The sequence below is a fragment of the Schistocerca nitens genome, chromosome 4, assembly GCF_023898315.1.
Source record: "Schistocerca nitens isolate TAMUIC-IGC-003100 chromosome 4, iqSchNite1.1, whole genome shotgun sequence".
In the NCBI taxonomy this organism is placed as follows: Eukaryota; Metazoa; Arthropoda; class Insecta; order Orthoptera; family Acrididae; genus Schistocerca; species Schistocerca nitens.
The window spans coordinates 933747079-933769874 of NC_064617.1; the positions used below are offsets into that span (position 1 = coordinate 933747079).

Here is a 22796-nt window from a genome sequence, read left to right on the forward strand (position 1 = left end):
AATCTGGTTTTGGAATCTCTCATACCGTTATGTAACATATCTGAAACTTTCTGATGTCTCCAGTTCTGTTTCAAATGTACAGTCATCAGGTATGGTCAATTTCTTGACAGATTGAAATACTCGTTACTGAAACCACTTTATAAAAAGAATGAACGAGATAATGTAGACAGTTGCTGACCAGTTTCTTCGCTGTCAGTGTTTTCAGAAGTGGAGACAGCAATGTATAGGAGAATGGTGGCACATCCCAGTACACATAGTATGCTATCAGACTCTCAGTTTGGCTTTAGGAAGGGAGTATCCACAGAAAATGCTATTAATTCTGTCATGTGTAAGGCACTAGCAGGGCTAGACTGTAGATAGATTTAGTAAAAGCACTTATTTTTGTATGACATAATAAGTTGGAACATTAAGGGATTAGGGAAAACATCATCAGGGGTTCACTTCATATCTGGAAAGTAGGAAGCAGCATGTTTTCCTTTGGTGTCAACAGAGAGGGGAGAGGTTTGAATCAAATTGGGGTCAAGCAAAGTGGGGGATATCACAGGGTTTTATCTTGAGACTATTCCCTTTTTTGGTGTATTTCAATGATCCGTCACTAAACATGACAGATGACAAAACATTGTTCTCTTGCAGATAACCAAAGTATTATTGCGAAAGATGTGGAACGTAATATAAACGCTATAGTAAAAGGATAGTCGGTAATATCAGCGCCTCACTTTCAGAGAACAGATTAATGCTTAACTGTATCAAAACACAATGTATACAGTTTCTGACACAAAGCTCTTGTAGAAGTGAAATTTTTATTGTCCTAATCTGTTCAGTCAGTCAGTGAAGTCATCCTTTTTAAATTCTTAGGACTAAGGGCAGACAGAAGGCTTTCTTGGAAGTATCATGTTCCAAAAAGTGAATGCTCGTTGTTCATTAAGTCTAATCCCCACTGTATCTGACACCAAAACATAAAGGTTTATCTACTTTGCTTACTTTCACTCTCCTTTATTTTGGGGTAACTCTGTGTGCTCACCAATAATATTTTTAGCCCAGAAATGAGCAGTCAAACTGATCTGCGCTGTCAGTTTACAAAATTTATGTAGGCCACTGTACACACGGGATCTTCCTCCCATGGTGGTACATTAGAGTGTGAGTATATAGTGCAAGAGGACTCACTGTCCTCTCCTTATTTTCACTCACAATAATTGGACAGAACAAATTATATGATATAAGTGTTTATTAGAATAAAGCTTACAACGTGCACAGGCAGCGCGCAAACTGTGGCTCCTGGCTTAGCTGGGAGACGTACACGCCCGTCTGCTACAGGCTACGGGGTCTCGCGGCTAATCCTGTGTGCACGCACAAAGAACCTGGGAGATCACTTCCGCATGAAGGTTGCAAGGTTCCCGACAGGGAGCAGACTATACTGGACAGTCTGACCTGCCCATCTTGGAAGCTGCCACTAGATGGCACTGGGAATAAGTTAGAGTCCAAACATACTCCCACTCTAAAATGAGTTTTCTCATTTTACAAATAACCAAAATTTTAACAAATAACAAAATCAAAACAAGGAAAACAACAAAAATGTAACTAGACTCAATATCAATTCACATAAAACAAAAATACACTAACATTTGAGATGCCAACACTACTGTCACACTGCATGTGAAACACGATGGGTACTAAAATTTAGGACACAAAACAATAAAGTATTTATATCATAATACATAAAACATGAAAATCAGTAGTAACAGCAATTAGTCCTCAAGAAACATCCACAGCCTGCCAAGCTTATCTTATGAATTAAGAGGTTGTTCCAGTAAATGGCAGTTTGGCAGTGGCCGTGTATCATATACCACTACACAGATCTGAGGAAACACTTAATGATCCACTGCTTAGGCAGGGGACACAATTTTACTATGGGCCCATTAGCAGTTTTTACCATCACCCCACACACACACACACACACACACACACACACACACCAGGACCGGGAAACAGCTGGTCAGTGACACCTACCCTCCACACCAAGGGAGGAAAATTATCTTCGTTGACCAACACATGATCACCGATCCGGGGTTGCCATGCTGCTTCCAATGTCCATTTTCTGCGTTGTTGCAGATCGTGTATATATTCTGTGTACCACCTCTTCCAAAACGACTGATGCAACTGCTGTACAAGTTGTTGTCTATGCAGTATGTTGGCGGGGATCTCAAGGACAGAGGGTTCATGATAAGCACAAAGGGGCTGTCCAATTAGGACAGCAGCAGGAGAATCTAGGCCATGATGGGCCAGACCACCACTGAACAAGTGAACTCAAAGCAGCTGGATTAATACCACATGATAGGTGGTCAGGAGGATTATCCTCTGATTTGACATGTCTCCAGTTGGCAGCTGAACTCAGTTCCTGGATTTGAGAGACTCTGTTGGCAACAAAAATTTCCAATGACCAGGACTATGCTGCAGCCAGCAAAGAACTATTGTGGAGTCCGTCCACATATGATTGTCGCCACTATCTATGATGTCTAAGGCATTGGCCCCCTTGTGAATGAGTTGAGCAAGAAGCAGAGCACCACATAATTCCAGTCGTGGAAGAGACTGTTGTTTTACAGAGGCAACCCGAAATTTGGCTGCAGCCAATGAGACCAACACACTGTTATGGGGAAGAACACATCTGACATATACACACGCACCATATGCCGACTGTGAACCATCACAAAAACCATGAATTTGTAATTTAACATACTGGGGGCAAGAAATGAGCTTCCTGTTAATCAAAATACCATTTAGGGAAGGCAGTTGCACACAAACAGCATTCCATTCGTCAGTGAGGTTGGATGGAAGAATTTCATTCCAATCATGGCTTAGTTGTCACAAGTGCTGCAAGAACAAATCACATCTTATGACTGCTGGACCTAGAAGCCCCAGTGGGTCATAGATTGATGTTATTGTAGACAAGACATTGCACTTGGTAACCTTTGAGAGCCGATGACTCTTCAGCTGCTCATGGCAGTGGAATGTGTCAGAGTCTGCGTGCCATAATATCCCTAATGTTTTTATGGCTTGTTCACCAGTAAGATGACAAGACGAAGACGTTTCTCTGTCCTGCACAGGAATTTTTTCCATGACCTTGTGACTATTGGAACACCATTTCCTCAGTAGAAACCCCCCCAGAAACAAGTAGTTGAGTCAGCTGGATTTGAAGTTCCTGAGCTTCAGATTCCGTAGCTGATCCACCTAAGAAGACGTACACATAAAAGCTAGACATCAACATTTGTGACGCCATTGGAAACCTGTTTGATTTTCCAAAGCCAACTGTTAAATATATCTGGTAGCAAGAAAGGCAGCAGGAGCAGTTCCATAAGTGAGTGTACACAGCCTATACTCTTGCATCTGTTCAGATGGTGATTCCCACCACAGAATTCTCCAGAAGTTCCTATCATCAAGATGGAGAGAGACTTGGTGATACATTTTTGCTATGTCAGCTGACAGAGCCACATTAAAGGAGCGAAATTTTATAATAATGGAAAATAAATCTGGCTGGATCATGGGACCAACCATCAAGATATCATTGAGAGATACTCCATTAGAAATGGCAACCCATCAAATACTACCCTCAACTTAGTAGTGGAGTTGCATTCTTTGAAGACAGCATGATGTGGAAGGAAACACCTTGGACCAATAATACCTTGAGAATTAGAGATCTCAATGTGTCCCAGTTTGACATATTCATGCATGAATGCAGAATATTCCTTCTGCAGATTCGGTTGCCTTTTAAATCTCCTCTCAAGATGCACCAGTCTCGGAGAGGCTTGTTGTTGTGATTCACCTAAGGGTTAACAGTCAGGTTTCACTGGTAGTCAAACCACAAATCTCCCTTCTTCATCTCGTGTCGTGTGGCACTGAAAGTGAGCATCACATATTTTATCCTGCTTACTCATCGTTTTCGTAGACAGCTCCTCTAACTCCCAAAACCTTTGCAGTTTGGTATCTAAACTGTCACCTCTAACAAAGCACAAGGTCACTGTGGAACGAGGCATTTTGCATGCAGTTGAAGGCACCCTACCAGACAAAATCCAACCAAATTTTGTTTCGACAAGTGAAGGATGACTTGGTTTCACCAGCCTTTCCTTACAAACAACATCAAAGAAAACCTCAGCACCAAGAATTAAATCTACTGTGGCAGGCTTGTTGAATTCTGGATCAGCGAGCAGAAGATTACATGGGACACTCCAGGACCTTGTGTCTGTCATGCTCACTGGTAGGTCACTGGTGACATTGTCTCCAATAGCACAAGTGGTTCTAACATGAAAGTCGTTGAGTCTAGACGACAGTTCAACATTACCGGTGTAAGACACTGAGGCTGCAAAGGCATTGTTTGTGCCTTTCACAGGAAACGAATGTTTACTTCATTTCAGTTTTAATTTCTCTGCCATGCCCTTAGATATAAAGGATAGCTGACTCGCATCATCTAGCAGAACTCTGCAAACCTGCTGTCCTTAATGTTGACAACAGCTGTTGCCAACAAAACATTACAATGGATGTTTGCTTTCCTGTTCGTAGCTTGATAGGCCAAGGAATGGCCTCCTGATTCACTGTTCTGTCCATTCCTTGGTTCAGCAGGCTTGTGGAGCAGTATGTTCTGGCTTGCTTTACAGGTCTTACAAGGAGAAATCTTGCATTTAGTCGAGAAATGACCAGAATGGGTGCACAAAAAACAAAGCTTATTTTTTGACACGTATGCCCTCCGCTCATCAACATTTAGTGATTGAAACCCCTTGCATTTAGTGATAGTATGAGGTTCACTACAAAAATTACATGACTCCTCAATTTCAGAATTAGCCAGATGAGCACTCTTCAGGTCTCGTTACATTTGAATTATTGGCATGTCCTTGTGGGTCCCTTGAGGTGTTATCCCAGAACCTGATCAACTCGTGGGCCTGACATTTTGTTTCCAGAAAATCTATCAGTTGATTTAATGTGGTGAATGTCAACCCAGGCATCTTTACCTCCCACTCTTGATGATTCATGGGTCACATACTAGACAGAATGTCTTCTGAGAGAATAACTTCATGAAGTGGAACACCAGATTTGAGAGCTTCTAAGGCCTCGAAATGGCTACATACGTGATTAATTAGTTGCCTCTAATCGCTCGCTGCCCTATGGCTGACTGTAGGTAAGGCCAACGAAGCCTTAGCATGTCTGGCAGCAATTATTTTTGTGTTATTATACCTTTGTGTAATAAGTCCCCAGGCTGTCGATGGGTTCCTGCTGTGGCAAGTATATGTTTCAATAGGTCTCTAGCTTCACCTCATAAAGACAAATTAAGGTAATGAAGTTTTTGAACATCATCAATTGAAATGTTATTCATAATGAGACTCAAATGTATCCCTATATGATGACCATGTAAGGTAGTCACCTTCAAAATTTATCAGGTTAATAGCGGGTAGTTTCAAAGAACTAACACTGCCTGACGGATTCGAGCCCAAAGGCTGCTGCAAAAGCTGGGTGTACCTCTTCATTGAACCCTTGATAGCGGATTCAGCGAAGTGCCATGAATCCTCAAATTCTGCCCTGTCCTTACTATGATCTGCTGATTCGTCTTCAGTTTCCTTCCATGTTTGAGATGACTCAAAATCAGACTGAATCCGAGTCAATCGACTTAATTTTGATTCCAGCATTTCGATGCTGGCACTGTCCGCAGACTGCACAAAGCTCGCTAAGCGCACGAAGGCAGCTTTGTTACACCTCTCTGCTTGACTAATTTTGTTTTCTCTGAGGGCTCCATTTTAGGACCAGGAAAATGATAGCAGGAAGCCAACAGTTGCACTTGCCAGGTTGCAGCAGCAGCAATATGAGGCAGTACGAACTGGAACAGCAACTGCATCATGGGCACTGGTAGCTGGCGTGGCAGGCATCACAGTCTCTGTCGGCGCAAAGTTTCGGAGGGAGCAGGAGATGACGTCACCCCGCTGCGTCACGGGCACTGACAGCTGGCGTGGCAGGCATCGCAGTCTGTCGGCACAAAGTTTCGGCGGGAGCAGGAGGTGACGTCACCTGGTGCCGACATGTTTCTGTGCTTCTCGCGTTTGAGTTTGAGACACATTAAACGTTCACAAATATGCCCCTGATCACCGTTGTTAAGGCTGTTATTGTCGAAGTCCCAAACAGGCCTTGGGACACTCGAAAGCGGTCAACAACGAAACCGATAACGTGCCCAGCTCACACGTAGTTTTTTAGAGTTCACAAATACCAAAAAATAAATCCACATGAACATAAATTCCGCATGGTCACTGTATCCGGCCCAGAGGACCATAGAATGTATGCACAGGCTCTTCCTCCAGTGGTGGTACATTGGAATGTGAGTGTATAGTGTGAGAGGACCCACTGTCCTCCCCTTATTTCCACTCACAATAATTGGATGGAACAAATTATATGATATAAGTGTTTATTAGAATAAAGCTTACAATGTGTACAGGCAGCGCGCCAACTGTGGCTCCTAACTTAGCTGGGAGACATACACGCCCGTTCACTACAGGGTCTCATGGCTAATCTTACCTGCATGCACAAAAGACCTGGGAGATCCACTTCCATGTGTAGGTTGCAAGGTCTCCTGACAGGGAGCAGACTATACTGGACAGTCTGACCTGCCCATTTTGGAAGCTGCTACTAGATGGCAGTTGGAGTAATTTGCAGAATTCAAACAGCGATTGTTCAAGTGTCTCTGAATTCTAACTCAGTGTCGCTGTACATATGTTATATCATGGGATATGTTGACAATATTGACTCTTTCAGAAGAAACTTCAACATTCATTCAGTGAACACAAGATGGAAAAATGATAGAAACTTGGATAGTACTTCCTTAAGCACTGTACAAAAAAGTGTGCACTGTTCAGCAGATTTCATTCTCAATAGGCTTCCAGCAGAACTGAAAGAATTAAGTGATAAACCCCAAGTGTTCTAATCAAGTTGAAAGATTTACTTAATGCACACTCCTGTTCAGAACAGGAGTTCCTCACAGTAGTTGAGAACTTCTCTCTGTAATGTGTTATTTATTCCTATACTTTCTTTTTTCATGTTTAATTAATTGACTGATTATTTGCTTATAAATTTTCTGATCAGCATTCTATTAACTTGGTACTAACTTATTCCATGACCAAGTAGCTTTGCCTCACATTGTCCCATAGAAACTGATAAATACACAAACAGAAAAAGTTATGGAATGTGCTAGCAAAATGTTAGTTGAGCACAGCAGTCATTTGCAAATTACAGGAGGAAGTGGAATTCATGTACTTTGGCCAAAGGAGAAGAAAGAAGATCCACACAATAAATATTCCTTTGCCAATATGTTTAAATGTGTTCTTAGGCAGGAGATTCTGCAATATTATGGATAGTATAAAGAAGTACCATCTTTAAAAATATCACACACCTTTTGTGAAGAAACAAATCAGCAAAAATACATTCAGGGAAATTGGTCTGTCTGTGAGATTCAGTTAAAAGGGGGGGGGGGGGGGGGGAGATCAGAATAAACTGATCAGCACATGCGAATGAAAGAACATAATTTCAAAAAGGTCATGGGTTTTTATAAAAGAATTAAACATTGAAATTAAAGTAGCCAGTGGCTTATTTACATGAAACATAAATAAATGTTGGCATAGTGACTGCATGATGAGTATTGTCGGAACAAAAGTGAGTGTTAAATTGTTGTGCATGCATGGGGTGACATGGATTTTGTTTAGGGTCAGCATCTCATATGTTACTCAAAATGCAAAACCTTATACTGTTATTCAAAAATTGGCAGCAAAAATTTTAAAAAATATGTGGAGTCCCAATTATTACAGGAATACATCCAAAAAGTGTTTTCATTTGATGATGGCATCATATCCCAAAAAACTCTAGTTGGCTAAAAAGTGAAATACAGTCCTTGATGGCCAGTAATAACTTACACTATAAGCCAGATCAAGTGAAATTTTGTCTGCCGTTAGTTAAGAAGCACCAACCTTCTCCTGTTTATTGTATAAACAAGCTTCTGCAAGAAAATGGATTTGTTGTCGTCTAATTGCTATAATATTATCCAGACATAAACCCCGTAAAAAGATTTGGAAGTTCTATAATATGTCAAGCTCCTTGCCCTTGGGAGTGGAGTGTGTGTGTGCGTGGGGGGTCAGTTGATGCTTTTGCTGCTGTGACATTAGAAGATGAGAAAAGGATTAAATCTCATAAAAAAAAGTCTTTCGCCACGACGACAGAAGAGATGCTTTGATGAACAAGTCAGCTGACTTGTATAATTGTATGAGTTGGCATGGATCGAGGGAAGAGCCATCATTGAATCATGCGTGCATGTGTGTGTGTGTGTGTGTTGGTGGGGAGGGGGGGGGGGGTCAACCTGGCAATCTGCAAAGTGAACAGTGTCACCTCTTAAGGACAGAAATTCACAAAGATGCCAGACGACTGGTTGAGTATCTCTATATTCTTAGGAACTTACCTTTTTTGCCATATTGACTCAGGTTTTCTTTGCAGGTGTCTAGCAAGATGGATATTACACAGTAGCTATAAGGCGTACCTATCAGTCACTGCAGAGAAGTAATAGATGATTTCTGTACCTCTGGCAACAACCACATCCACATTGTACAGAGCATTGGCATACACATTATGATTATGTAGGCTTCTGAATTTGGTTTTCTGTGAACCGATTTCCCACTAATGTTTCTAGCTGGTCATCTAAATGCTCAAATATCAGTTCTTGAAAGGCCCACCACCATTTAAGGCATGTTTGGCTCATTGGGATGCTACTTGGTCTCTAAACTGTAGATTATTTAGATGTTGCCATTTTGTGTTGAGTGAAGGAAAAAAAAGTATTCTAGTGACCACAAAGCTATTCTTTTCCTTTATTCATTTGAAGAGAGTAAAATTTTATCTTTCCGTGAAAAAATGACGTACATAAGTGCCGATATATTTTCTTAATTAGTGAAATAAAGCTGATGGGTAACAATTGTATTGTCCTACACCTGACTAATTTGTAAACTACTACACCCACACACCGTTATCCACAATCATTTGTTGGTGATAAAACATTTGCTAACTGTGCATAGTAGTTTGAATGAGTCTTAACAGATTTGGAATTTTGCAAGCAATTGGATTACAATAAATTTCCAGCCATGACCACTTTGCAATTCTTTGTATAAAGTTCATAATCTTGGCAGGTGTAATGTAAGTGTCTTGTGGCTAAGAGTTATAAACACCTATTTTCAAACAACCTTCTCCTCATCCTCCTCCTGCTTTAGAGTTCACTGACATCCATAAATAATCTTGGTTCTTTATTATTACAAAAATTACCAGATCTTAGGCAGGAGATTCTGCAGTATTATGGATAGTATAAAGAAGTACCATCTTTAAAAATATCACACACCTTTTGTGAAGAAACAAATCAGCAAAAATACATTCAGGAAAATTGGTCTGTCTGTGAGATTCAGTTGCCAATCTGCGGCAACGTTTTAGCAAGTTTCTTACTTGCCATCTTCGGGCGAAGTATTGGGTTCACATCTCGTCTGGGTCTTTATAGCCACTGGACCATGGGCTTCTCTGCATCCTCGGCACCAGTTAGACCAGACAGATGCGAGTGGAATTGGTGCGACGGCACATGGTGGGGTGAGGGGGGGGGGGGAGGGGGGGCATGCGGCAGGTCCCAGTGTCTCATCTCAGTCGACCTGTTTATTCCATAAGCCGCGACACCATCGTGCTTCCATTGGTGCGCTCTCCTTATATTATTGCTAATGTTGTGTCCCATGTGGTGCAAAGTTGGAAGCGGCTATCCCGGTTGACCAGGTTATCATTGACTCATATCTCCACTGCATCTTTAATAATAAAAAGGCCCGGTTCAAATTGAACCGTGTGCTCTCTGAGGCTGTGCGCTCCTATCAAGGATTTTTCCGTTTGTCCAAGGTGAACCACTTCTCATGTGTTGAGAGAGACGTTGTGTAATGCAACAGTGTGTCTGTCCGATATATTATTTTCCACATTCACAGGAAATGCTGTAGACACGCGGTGTTCTTAAACCCAAGTTGTCCTTCATTGATCCCAGAATATTCCTGATTTTTGCTAGACAGAAGATGGTTTTGATTTTGTTCTTCTCCAGTATACTGGTGATCTATGCTGGGGGTGACCATCTTACAGGAGGAATTCCATGCCCTTGTTGTCCTCTTCTTCCTGAAGGTCCTTCTTCTTGCTTGTCTTGAGAGCGTATCTAATCTACGTTTCAGTGTAGCCATTCTTCTGGAAGATTTTCTTCAGGTACTGCATCTCAGTAGGTAGACTGTCCTTGTCGCATGTCTTGCGCTCTGCGGACAAAGGTAGTGAGCACTGAGTTCCGTTCTGCTGGGTCATAGCAGCTGTTGGAGTTGAGGCGCAGATCTGTATGTGTCTTCTTTCAGTAGACCAAGTGACCCAGTGTGCAGCCCATTTTCTTCTTTATTAGGATATCATGGAAGGGTAGGCACACATTTTTTTCTAATTCCATTGTGAACTTGATGTCCACATGTATGTTGTTCAGATGGTAGAGAAATTCTTTTAGGGTGTTGTCGCCGTGTGGTCAGACCACAAAAGTATCGTCCACATAATGATAAAAGACCTTGGGTTTTAGGCGGTCTGTTTCTAATGTGATATCCTCAAAGTATTCCATTTGCAGGCTGGCGATACGTGTTGTCAGTGAGGATATGCCCCCACACTGCTGGAAATACGTGGTTGTGAGTGCATGGCGGAATAATTCCACTGTGACTGTGTCTTTGCTGAAATGATCCTCAAGTAGTTTCAAGTAGTCCTCTATCAGTAACCTCATAAATAGGAATGTGAAGTCAAAGCTGACCATAATATCATTTTTGTCAAGATGCCATTCCATGAGTGTCTTAACAAACTCCGTGGAATTCTTGATGTGGTGGGGAAATTTATCCATAAGAGGCTTGAGTAGTCGTGCCAGGTGTTTGAATATACCATAGGTAGGACACTTTATTGTGTCTACTACCAGACATAGTGGTGCCTCCCTCTTGAGAGTCTTGGGAGTCCGTATAACTGTGGTGGAACTGGAGCTCTGGGGTAAAGCCTTTTTACCTGGTCAGTTCACTGCTGCAGGACAAGGCCTACAAACAAGTGGAGAAGGACAGCACAATAGGTGTGACTAGAGAGACCATCGCTCTTCTCAACAACTCGGGTCTGGGCCAGGATCTGGTAAAAAGGCTTTACCCCAGAGCTCTGGTTCCACCGTGGTTATACAGGCTCCCCAAGATAAACAAGAGGGAGGCACCACTACGTCCATTAGTAGACACGATAAATTCTCCCACCTATGGTATAGCCAAACACCTGGCACAACTACTGAAGCCTCTCATGGGCAAATGTCCCCATACATCAAGAATTCCACAGAGCTTGTTAAGACACTCAAGGAGTTGCGTCTGGACAAAAATTATGTTATGGTCAGCTTTGATGTCACATCCCTCTTCACAAGGTTACTTACTGCTAGAGGACTCCTTGAAACTACTTGAGAACCATTTCAATGAAGACACAGTGGAATTATTCCGCCATTCACTCACAACCACGTATTTCCAGTGTGGGGGTGCAAGTTTTACCAATGGGTGGATGGAGCCACTATGGGATCCCTACTTGCACCGTGTATTGTTAACCTTGCACATGGAATACTTTGAGGGCATAACATCAGAAACAGCCCTCCTTAATCCCAATGTCTTTTATCGTTACGTGGATGATACTTTCGTGGTCTTGCCGCATGGCGAGGACCCCCTAAAGAATTTCTCAACCATCTGAACAGCATACACAAGAACATAAAGTTCACAATGGAATCAGAAGAAAATGGGTGCCTACCCTTCCTCGATATCCTAATAAAGAAGAAAATGGATGTCACACAGGAACACTCGGTCTACCGAAAGAAAACACATACGGATCTGTAGCTCAACTCCAACCGCTGCCATCACTTAGCACAATGGAATTCCGCACTCAATACCCTTGTCCACAGAGCACCCAACATATGGGAAAAGGACAGTCCACCTACTGAGATGCAGCACCTGAAGAAAACCTTCCAGAAGAATGGCTAGACTGAAACACAGATTAGATGTGCTCTCAGGATGAGAAAGAAGGAGCAGCAGGGAGAGGAGGATGACGATGGTGGCCACCACCACCACCTTCAGGAAGAAGTGGACAACAAGGGCTCAGCATTCCTCCCATACACAGGGCCGCCCATGGAAAAGATTGCCAGGATACTGGAGATGAACAAGATCAAAACCATCTTCTGTCTTCCAGAAAAAATCAGGAATATGCTGGGATCAAAGAATAACAACTTGGGTTTAAGAACACCGGGGTTCTACAGCATTTTCTGTGAATGTGGAAAACAATATATTGGACACACACAGCTTTGCATCACAAAGTGCCTCTCTGAACACGAGACGCCAGGACCTGCAGCGCTGCCTCTGCCTCGCCCTCCCCACCCCCCTACACCATGTGCTGTTGCACCAATTCCATTTGCGCCTGATTGTTCCCACCAGCACCAAGGATGCAGAGAAACCCATGGTTCAGCAGCTATAAAGACCCGGACGAGACATGAATCCAACAGTTTGCCTGAAGATAGCATTCCTGGTGAACGACACGTTGAATCGGCTGTCAACCTGAGATTTTATTAAAAATTATGAAGACACTGATGAACTAACTTCACTATGTTGACTGAATTGGAGCAGCTGATTTATATACACCATTTGTAGCAGACACGTGACACTTGGGAAACTGATATTTAATTGGGTTAGCAAAATTGATTCAGGCTTAGCATGTAAACAAGACAGTGAACATCATATTAGGATTTTGAAATCAGATTTTTGTCTTCTGCAAGTTTTTTCACAGGTAAACAGTGATACACTTGTAGCAATTGTCAGCACTCCCATTTTAAGCATATTGAAGTGTATGCTATTACTACCCATTCTCCCTATTTCTTAGGTATAAACATGATGGTCTTCAGTTCACTTTGCTGATAATACATACACAAATGAACAAAAAGAATATTGAGGGAGATGGGAGGGGGAGAGGGAGAGAGGTTGCATTTAGTGTTATTTTTCATTAGAATACCTGTTAGTCTTTGGATGTGATTTAGTCCTCTGAAAGTCACATTGCCTTTGAGAAATATTCCTGCAGGCCTAAAGATTTGTTGGTTCTGAACTCTTCCCTCCCCAACAGTTTCTCACTCTCCTCTTAACTTGATATCAGATAGGCGCAGAAAAAAATTGTAATTGCTAGATAACAGTAAGAGAAATGTACAACTCGAGCAAAAAAATAGTCAGAAGGGTAGAACATGTTCCAGTAAATGATTTTAAGTGGTAATTAAAAAGGCAAGTTATGAGGGTCTGCTGGTCAAGGGAAAGTAATTGATTAGGCTCATTACCTCCAATCCTTCTTGTCTTTTGCCAGATTAATGAATCTTTTATTTCCTGAGGCTGCATCTGCTGCCACCTTGTTAGTAGGCATTTTTTCTGCTTTTGGGGCCCCTTTTGTAGATAGGTAATCTTATATTTAATATTATGATCTCAATTTAGATGTGATTAAATTGACAGGTGAAAAATCAGGAATTTAGAAACAGTAATCTGATACTAATTGTTGTTTTAGGACTTCAAGCATACCATCCGGGGCCCAATTTGCAGAAAAGGAAAGGTCCTGATCTCAAACCATTCTCAGAGCCATGTGGACCAGATTGTTACATGCTCCTAGTAAGTAATTAGAAGAAGGAATTTAGTTTATTGTATGTGGAGGTTAACTCTTATTTCAGTGATTTTCCAGGTAGTAATATGTGTTTTTGTTTGGCATTCTCATTATGGCTTTACAGTTGTGCACTTCATCTCATTGATATGTATCTGAAAAGATATCTGTTGAACTGTTAAGGTAATATGCTCTCGCTGCATCAAATTTGTACAGCCTCAAGCTTTCGACTTTCTCCATCATTTACACCAGGAGATTTCTGTTAAGCCATTACTACATGATTTAGTTGGCCAAATTATGCCATGGAGGTATCACAAGGCCATGGAACTTCCATATGTTACCAGAGATGATGTTGATATCTTTTGATGAAAGATCATTGTTAACGATATTGATATCATTGGAGGATGGATGACTCAATTTATTTTTCTGTTGCCTTTCAGCATTGAGTACCCATTTCCATGGACTGCTGAGGGTATAGCCACTGTCCTGGTTAAAGTTGTTGTTATACATTCTGATTCCAATGCTTTCTTTGATAGCAAAATCCCACTAGGTACATCCATTGGGATAGTATTTCCATATCCATCAAATATAATTGTATGTTTATTTATGAAAATGCATTCAGCAATAGCAGATTTGTCAATATGGTGCTCTATGCATTGTTCTGAAATCATTCGCATTGACTGACTAATGTAACTGCTGCTACACTCATAAGGAATTTTATAAATTCCAGGTACAGTCAGATCAGGGCTGTCTTTTAGTGGACACAGCATCTCTCTAATTTTCTTGGATGGTTGGAAAGTATTTAATACCATATCTATCCAAGACTCCCTATTTTATTTCTTGTAGCTCTGGAGAAAGGATGGAGTGCTATAAGCGTATCATCTTCTGATAGTATGAGCATCTGTGTTTTTGTTTCATAGAGAATGCTACATTTAATATCTTGTTCCCAGATATCTGACAAACATATACCAAAAGAATGGCTATATTGAACGAGATAGTACATTGGCCATCTCTAAGAAACAAAAACACACATACTCAGGCGTCAGAAGATGATTAGCCTGTAGCACCCCTGCCAGATAAAATAGGCATTCTTGAGCAGCACCCAGTAAAGAAAAACAGTCAGCTTGGTGGTCTTTGAATTTATAAAATTCCTTGTGAATATGGTAGCAGTCACATTGGTCAGTCAGTATGAACAATTTTAGAATGTTGCTTAGAGTGCCATATTGAAAATTGCATTTTCGACAAATTTCCTATTGCTGAACACAGTGTCATTAATAAAATACAATTATATTTGATGACTTTGGAAATACTATCCCAGTGCATCTACCTAGTGGGATTCTGTGATCAAAGAACCCATTGGAATCAGCGTGTGTAACAGCAACTGTAACGAGGACAGCAGCTATACCCTCAGTAGTTAATGAAAATCGTTGCTTGGTGTCGAAAGGCAACAGAGAAATAAACTGAGTCATCCATCAATCAATGATATCAATTCCGCTACCATTTTCCCACACTCCAGGAAAGCTTCATGGAGCAACAGTTGCACCTCCACTATGCTCACAGGTGCTCTACCCAGCCTCCAGTGCTGTGAAAAGATGACATTTATCTTTTATGGACTTCCTGATGAATCGAACACATCTTTCAAGGGTTTCCAGCATATGTTGTGGATTGGGTTGAGCCTCTGTGAAGTTATGCTAGACACAACATTTACCACCACCACTACCACAACTCTCTCTCTCTCTTCTTCTTCTTCTTCTTCTTCTCTCTCTCTCTCTCTCTCTCTCTCTCTCTCTCTCTCTCTCACTCACTCACTCACTCTCTCAATTTTTATTTCCAATATCTAGATAACACATGCATCTGCGTTACTGCTGATATCAACTCGGCAATAGCATAGCAAGTAGAAGATAAAATGTGCTGACTCTCCTAGTTGACCATTTCTGCCACAAGATATCAACTGCTCCACTTGTGACCCATGTAAGTACATTTTACTATGGCAGTGACAACACATGAGCTCATAATTTCAAGAAATTTATGCCACTAATTGAAAAGTATGTGGATATAATTAACTTACTTCAGTAGACATCAGTTGCCTGCTAGTTTAGACAGTTTCTGGACAATCTTTGAAGTTTTTGAAGACTTCAGCTCCTTCCAAATTTGTTTAGTGCCCATGTAAAACTGGCATATCGTATAAAGAGGAAACAGCATACGAACGATGTCCATCACATGATCTTCGCAGCATCCAACATTTGATTTTTCAACATTAATGTGATACATACTATTTAAACATTCGTAAAAAAAAATCGCTCCGTAAACTGGCCTCAAGAAGTTTCACCGTAATGATATTGTCCACCTGGATAAGAATATTGGAGATGCCTTTCAATGGGTGCATGAGAAATGTCTTTCTTGTAGAAGAGCCATAATCTCTAATAGACGTCAGTAAAGAGAATGGCATGTCATACAAATTCCCATTTAGAAGGCATAAACACTTGAGGCATTTTGTGAATCTTCTTGCTTGATGCACCACGTAACGTGCCAGATAATAAACTAAACATTCTTCTGCTGAGGAGCTTTCAAGGGTTTCCAGCATATGTTGTGGATTGGGTTGAGCCTCTGTGAAGTTATGCTAGACACAACATTTACCACCACCACCACCACCACCACAACTCTCTCTCTCTTCTTCTTCTTCTCTCTCTCTCTCTCTCCCTCTCTCTCTCTCTCTCTCTCTCTCTCTCTCTCTCTCTCTCTCTCACTCACTCTCTCAATTTTTATTTCCAATCTCTAGATAACACATGCATCTGCATTACTGCTGATATCAAAGAAAATTCACATTTACTTTCACAGTTTCCACCGGACGATAATGAAAGTTTAACAGGAATGATGTAAACACACTGAAAACATGTGCAAAGTCAGGAAGTCTATTACTGATGGATAATCATTGCAACTCGGAGAACTTATGATACTGAAATGACGTTCAAAATGATCATGATTAAATTTTGCTGTCAGGACGTAGCTGAAACCTCTTTTCCACAAGTAAACAGATATTCCTAATGTACTTTCAATTGTTAATCTTGGAGGATGTAGCTGAAACCTCTTTTCCACAAGTAAACAGATATTCCTAATGTACTTTCAGTTGTTACTCTTGGAGACTGAAGAGTTCTTTTGGAAGCAAAGCTGTTACTTCTGTCGACAAGAATGCTTTTCAAATCATTAAATTTTTGTGAATCTCCAAGTTTTTGTATTCCTTCGGAAATGAAGAGTTAAGAGCATCCACTAAGTTGTTGATACCTCTAGTGAATGATTTCGTTGATTCACTGCCTTCATATCCTGCCATTTCAGTCTCCCTGAAGAATTTTATTCCATTGGCTACTGAGTTACTGAATAACTGCAGAGCTAATGTTACATTCATCATTTGAAATGACGACAGATCCAAGTGGGTGGAAGTTAACTTGTGGCAAACTTTTAATCTGGGGAATTATCTTGTTCATAAACTCTTCAATAAAAATTGTAGTTAGTGATCCCATTGTTGGAAAGTACCTCCAATTTATCACAAATATTGTACCTTATGCATTTTGTTACATGAATAGTGTCTGAAAATACAAAAATTCTTCTGGTTTCATTAACTGGATTTGATACAGAGCAAGTAACTTTATTTTCTCTGCCACTAGTTCCTAGACACTGCCAGACCTTTTTATTCGGTTGTCTGCCATTGGAAGTGAATGCAGTAATTTTTGTTCCGGTTTGCTCTTGCTGGATAATTACTTGAATCAATATGTGTGAGATGATGTCACCGGGAGTTACATTGCGACTAGCATACAAAATAACACGTTGGATCCAGTTACACAGTAGAGGAACAAACATAAACACCAGAGCATAATTTGCAAGTTTATTCTTACGGTTTTCTGGAGTGTATTCCCCATAAATTGATAAAACCATCAACATTGAACGAAGTGCTATTGAAATGCAGTTCTTTTTGGAGCTTAACTTCATCAAAACTCGAACACATCTAAGTGTTTGTTTTAACACCATTCTTCTCAAAAATAATTCTTAATTGCTTCCACAGCATGCATATTGATTCCGTATGAGCATCTGAGACCCTTTACTAAATTTCGTAGATGTGTTTTGGAAGGAAGTGGCAACAGTCCATGCTTCAAACAATATCTGTATCCTTTGGATGATGTAATTTTTAAAAGCACACTGTCGAGAAGAAACTCTTTATCATATCACATTTCCTTATTGTTTCTCAATTTCCATTCCTTATTATAGTGTCTACTATATTTTTCAGTTTCTTACTGAGTTTAGAAATGATCTAGGAGATTTGACTGAGCCCTCATACTCTTTCTGTCTGAGAGCAACTTTTGCAGAAGTTTATTTTGGCACTCGCTGTTCTTAATTTATTACGTAATCACACAGCTTCCAGTTTCTTACACTTTTACTGTTCTTCTTAATGAAATTACTGCTGCGTATGGTACCGTTTCATTCCACAAATTTTCCTTGACAGATGAAGCACTGAGATAGATTGTAACTTCTTGCTCAATATTTTCTTTGCCATGACTTCTCTCTTGCGAGTGTTTTACTGTCAATTTTCTGTTGTGTGATACTTTTGATGCATATTTTGGTAAACTGGGAAATAAATGAGAAACCACTCCTGGTTTTAGAGACCACCTTTGTCTTGGAATTTTAACTTGTTTACCATTGATGACAAACAAGTCTGCTTTTGTGATAAGTTCTTCACAGAAATGTGAATCACACATAAAACAACTGTGAGTCAGCGCTCTTGTCTTTCTGAGGTATTGCTCTCATCCATTTGGAAAACTATACTTCATTTTTTGGAGGTGTAAAAAAATGTTTACTTTTATTTTCTCTGTAGCTAGATCCACACACTGAAACAAAACATGCAGACGTTTTTTGTTCTTCTTCTTTTTTTAATACAGGTAACCATAACTCTTAACACCGCTTTATCACAGTAGCCTACAACTCTCCAACATTCACTCACAACCCTCAACGAACTCAGTAAATAAGCACAGACACTACAGTATCAACGCACACTTTCCGATATGGCAAAATCGCATCAACTTGAGTCGCAAGCGGTAGTGCTGGTTGTAGTTCGTGGGCATGTCGACTGTACTATGCTACCTGTCTTAATACACAGCGAGTCAGCACACTTTCTCTTCTACTTGCTATGGCCACAGTATCAATAAAAAGTCCACCTTTGATGTCTTGTATCTACATGTGCCCATTCGTCAATATTGGGTGCGGAAAAATGATGTACTATGTATACTTGTTCACAGAACACTCGTTCTTTTTGACCAGGAAAGTCCCGAGCATGAGTTGTAATGTATGAAAACTTTGTTAAAGAGAAACAGATATATTATCATCAGAAAGTTATGCTTTCTGACCCAGACTGTGAAGGCAAACAAATCTTGCACCACAGCCTTCCTATTGCACATTCCTCATACATCAAGAAGAATCAGTTACATTCGAAAGAAAAAGAATATTAAATGTGTATTCAGCTCTACCCTCCTCCCCCTGCCCCATACAAAACAAAGTGACCCTGGACACAAATATGACTGCCTCCTATTGGGACTTTGTTATTGAGGAGATAGTGAAAAATCTGCCTTTCTCACAACCTCATGGGCAAGGACATTGTGAACTTCATCAGTAAAGTATGGGACCTAGCATTGAAACTGTTATGTATTTCATATCAGCACACTAGTGACTGCTGAGCAAGGAGATTAGTTGGGGCGTCTGAAGACACATGCTAACAGAGAGGCCAACTGGAGTGGAGACAGTGCACATCAAATGACCTGACTATGGCATCTAAGTTTGACATCAAAATATTGTGCCACTTAAACACTCGTATGTTATCTGAGAAGGCTCCCTTCAAGATACAGCCAAGAAAGACTTCAGTCTCACATCTGTTTGATTATTGCTGTGTTGTTGTTCCCATTTGGGTCACAGTGCCAGAACAGTATACCTATCTGTCTGTGCACTCTGGAGAATGATATAAGGCCATATCCTAATCTTGAATGTTGAGTTTCTTGTTAACGTGTGCATCCATTCATTGCTTGTATTCCATTCAGGGTGCACCAATGTTGTAAATATGTGTTAACTTTTATAATTTGCCAGTGGTTCTTATAGGATTTTCATAATTAAATTTTAAAGTTTATGATGTTGGAGAGAGGATATTTTGCAGGGTAATGTATTGCCAGGCAAATTCTCATGGTTGTCTTTGTCTGGCAGTTGATAAGGGAGTACCAGTTGCAAGTGCACATTACAAAATAAGAATTACATTGTTTTGTACGTGTGCATATGGGTGGCTGAAATGGTCATATCTACACTCATGCTCATAAAATAAGGATAATGCTGATACATGTTGAAACATCACTCTGGTGGGCGGTTTGCTGGCTTAAATCACCTCGGGTATGACCATGCAGTGCATTTGACCTGCAGTCGTCTCACAGTGGTGCTGGCAGCAGTCCACATACGTTGAGGTGTGTTGATGCATGTCAGAGTATGGTGCAGCGAGTAAGTGTGCAGATGTTTTCAGACATGCTAATAATGGTGACTGTGTGTTGAAAATGGCTCAAAGAACACATATGGATGACATTATGAGGGGTAGAATACTAGGGCGACTGGAGGCTGGTCAAACACCAGCAGGTCATAGCACGGGCCCTCCTTGTGCTACAAAGTGTGAGCTCAAGATTATGGCAATGATTCCAGCAGACTGGAAACGTGTCCAGGCGCTACAGTATGGGACGTCCACAGTGTACAACACCACAAGAAACCGATATCTCACCGTCAGTGCCTGCAGACTGCCATGGAGTACTGCAGGACCTTACAGTTGTCTCCAGGCACACAGTCTACAGACGACTGAACAGACATGGTTTATTCGCCCAGAGACTTGCAAGGTACAGTCCACTGACCCCTGATCACAGGAGATCCTGTAAAGCATGGTGTCAAGAACACAGTACATTGTCATTGGAACAGTGGTCCCAGGTTAAGTTCATGGACGAGTCCAGGTATAGCCTGAACAGTGATTCTTGCCAGGTTTTCATCTGGTGTGAACCAGGAACCAGATACCAACCCCTTAATGTCCTTGAAAGGGACCTATATGGAGGTTGTGGTTTGATTGTGTGGGGTGGGATTATGTTGGGTGCACATACACTTGTGCTTGTCTTTGACAGAGAAACTGTAACAGGTTAGGTGTATCGAGACATCGTTTTGCACCAGTATGTTCGCCTTTTCAGGGGTGCATTGGGTCTTACCTTCCTCCTGATGGATGATAATGCACGGCCCCACCAAGCTGCCATCATGGAGGAGTATCTTGAAACAGAAGATATCAGGCGAATGGAGTGGCCTGCCTGTTCTCCAGACCTAAACCCCATCAAGCATGTCTGGGATGCTCCCGGTCGATATATCGCTGCACATCTTCAAACCCCTACGACACCTCAGGAGCTCCGACAGGCACTGGTGCAAGAAAGGCAGGCTATACTCCAGCAGCTGCTTGACCACCTGATCCAGAGTATGCCAACCCGTTGTGCGGCCTGTGTACGTGTGCATGGTGATCATATCCCATATTGATGTTAGAGTACATGTGCAGGAAACAGTGGTGTTTTGTATCGTGTCTTTCGGGATGGTTTTCTCAACTTATTACCAATAGCGTGTACTTACAGATCTGTGTCGTGTGTGTTCCCTATGTGCCTATGCTATTAGTGCCAGTTTTGTGTAGTGCCATGTTGTGTGGCAGCAGATTCTGCAGTTATCCTTAATTTATGAGCATGAGTGTAGTTACACATATTTTATAATTTGGGATTGAATTTCTATTTAATCTCTCTCTCTGTAATTCAGGAGGGCATGCGAGAGAAATTGGCAGCTATAGCAGAACGGAGCAAGGAAGAGAGTGACGTTGCTGCTGATGCACAAAATCCTAGTCAGCGTCCTCGTAAAGTACGCAAACAGGCGTCTGTTGATTCTGGAAATGAAGCAAGCTCTGAAGACAGCAATGACAGTAACAAATATGATAAAGGTATGAACAGCCATTCATATTTCACTGCTGAGTAAAGGCCTCATATAGACATAATTTATCCATGATGAATTCAGAACACTTGTTGTTTTTGAAATGTCAATAACGAAGTAAACTACAACCAGCCACACTACTTTTGAATGAACAATTTATTTCTTATTAAGTTGTTTTGGGCCTGGACTCATTGTTAGATGGCAACAAGGAATTTTAATGAAAATTTCACACATTTATATTGAGGTAAAATTTTCATTGCATGTGATATATGGGGCTATCAGCACTATTGTGGCCTAACCCACAGCACACTGGTGTGTAGGAATGGCCACTCGAAGATATTGACATTTGTAGAATTGATGTGTAAGGTAGTGATTGCGGCATATAGCAGTGAGTGTGGTATACATAACGTGGTATGGTGTCCGGTAATTGGCTATACGTGGAGTTAATCGTAATAGTGTTTTTAGACAGTTTTTGTGTGGGTTAGGCCACTATTGTTTCGGTGCACTTGGCCGTAATACATGAACCATGTGGGATAGGCCGTTACTGCTTTACACACTGTAGTCAAACATTGGACAAGATACACATGAGGCATTAATGTTCATCATCCATGTCGTCATTTACAGGGATGGTGTCTCCACACGGCTGTGCAGATGTCTTCAAGTTACGGTAATAACCGTGGTACACCGGGGGTACGAATTGCAGCGAGGTCATTAAATCGGTCTTTTTCAACTTGTTACCGTATTTACTCGAATCTAAGCCGCACATTTTTTTCCGGTTTTTGTAATCCAAAAACCGCCTGCGGCTTAGAATCAAGTGCAAAGCAAGCGGAAGTTCTGAAAAATGTCTATAGGTGCCGCCACAACTAACTTCTGCCATTGAATACATGTAGCGCTACACAGGCATGCTTTGTAGGCACAAAGATAAATACTGGTGCCAAAACCTCTACATCTACATCCACATCCATACTCCGCAAGCCACCTGACGGTGTGTGGCGGAGGATACCCTGAGTACCTCTATTGGTTCTCCCTTCTATTCCAGTCTCGTATTGTTCGTGGAA

General features: G+C 41.2%; 1 protein-coding gene across 2 annotated transcripts in view; it reads left to right on the plus strand.

Annotated features, from left to right (window-relative positions):
• Positions 1–22796, plus strand: part of LOC126253566 (histone-lysine N-methyltransferase E(z)) — a 111606-nt gene that overhangs the window by 36916 nt on the left and 51894 nt on the right. For both annotated transcript variants that reach the window (XM_049954985.1, XM_049954986.1), the window contains exons 7-8: positions 13636–13736; positions 21571–21748. In XM_049954985.1, the coding sequence (XP_049810942.1) occupies positions 13636–13736; positions 21571–21748 (279 nt within the window). The remainder of the gene's footprint in view (positions 1–13635; positions 13737–21570; positions 21749–22796) is intronic.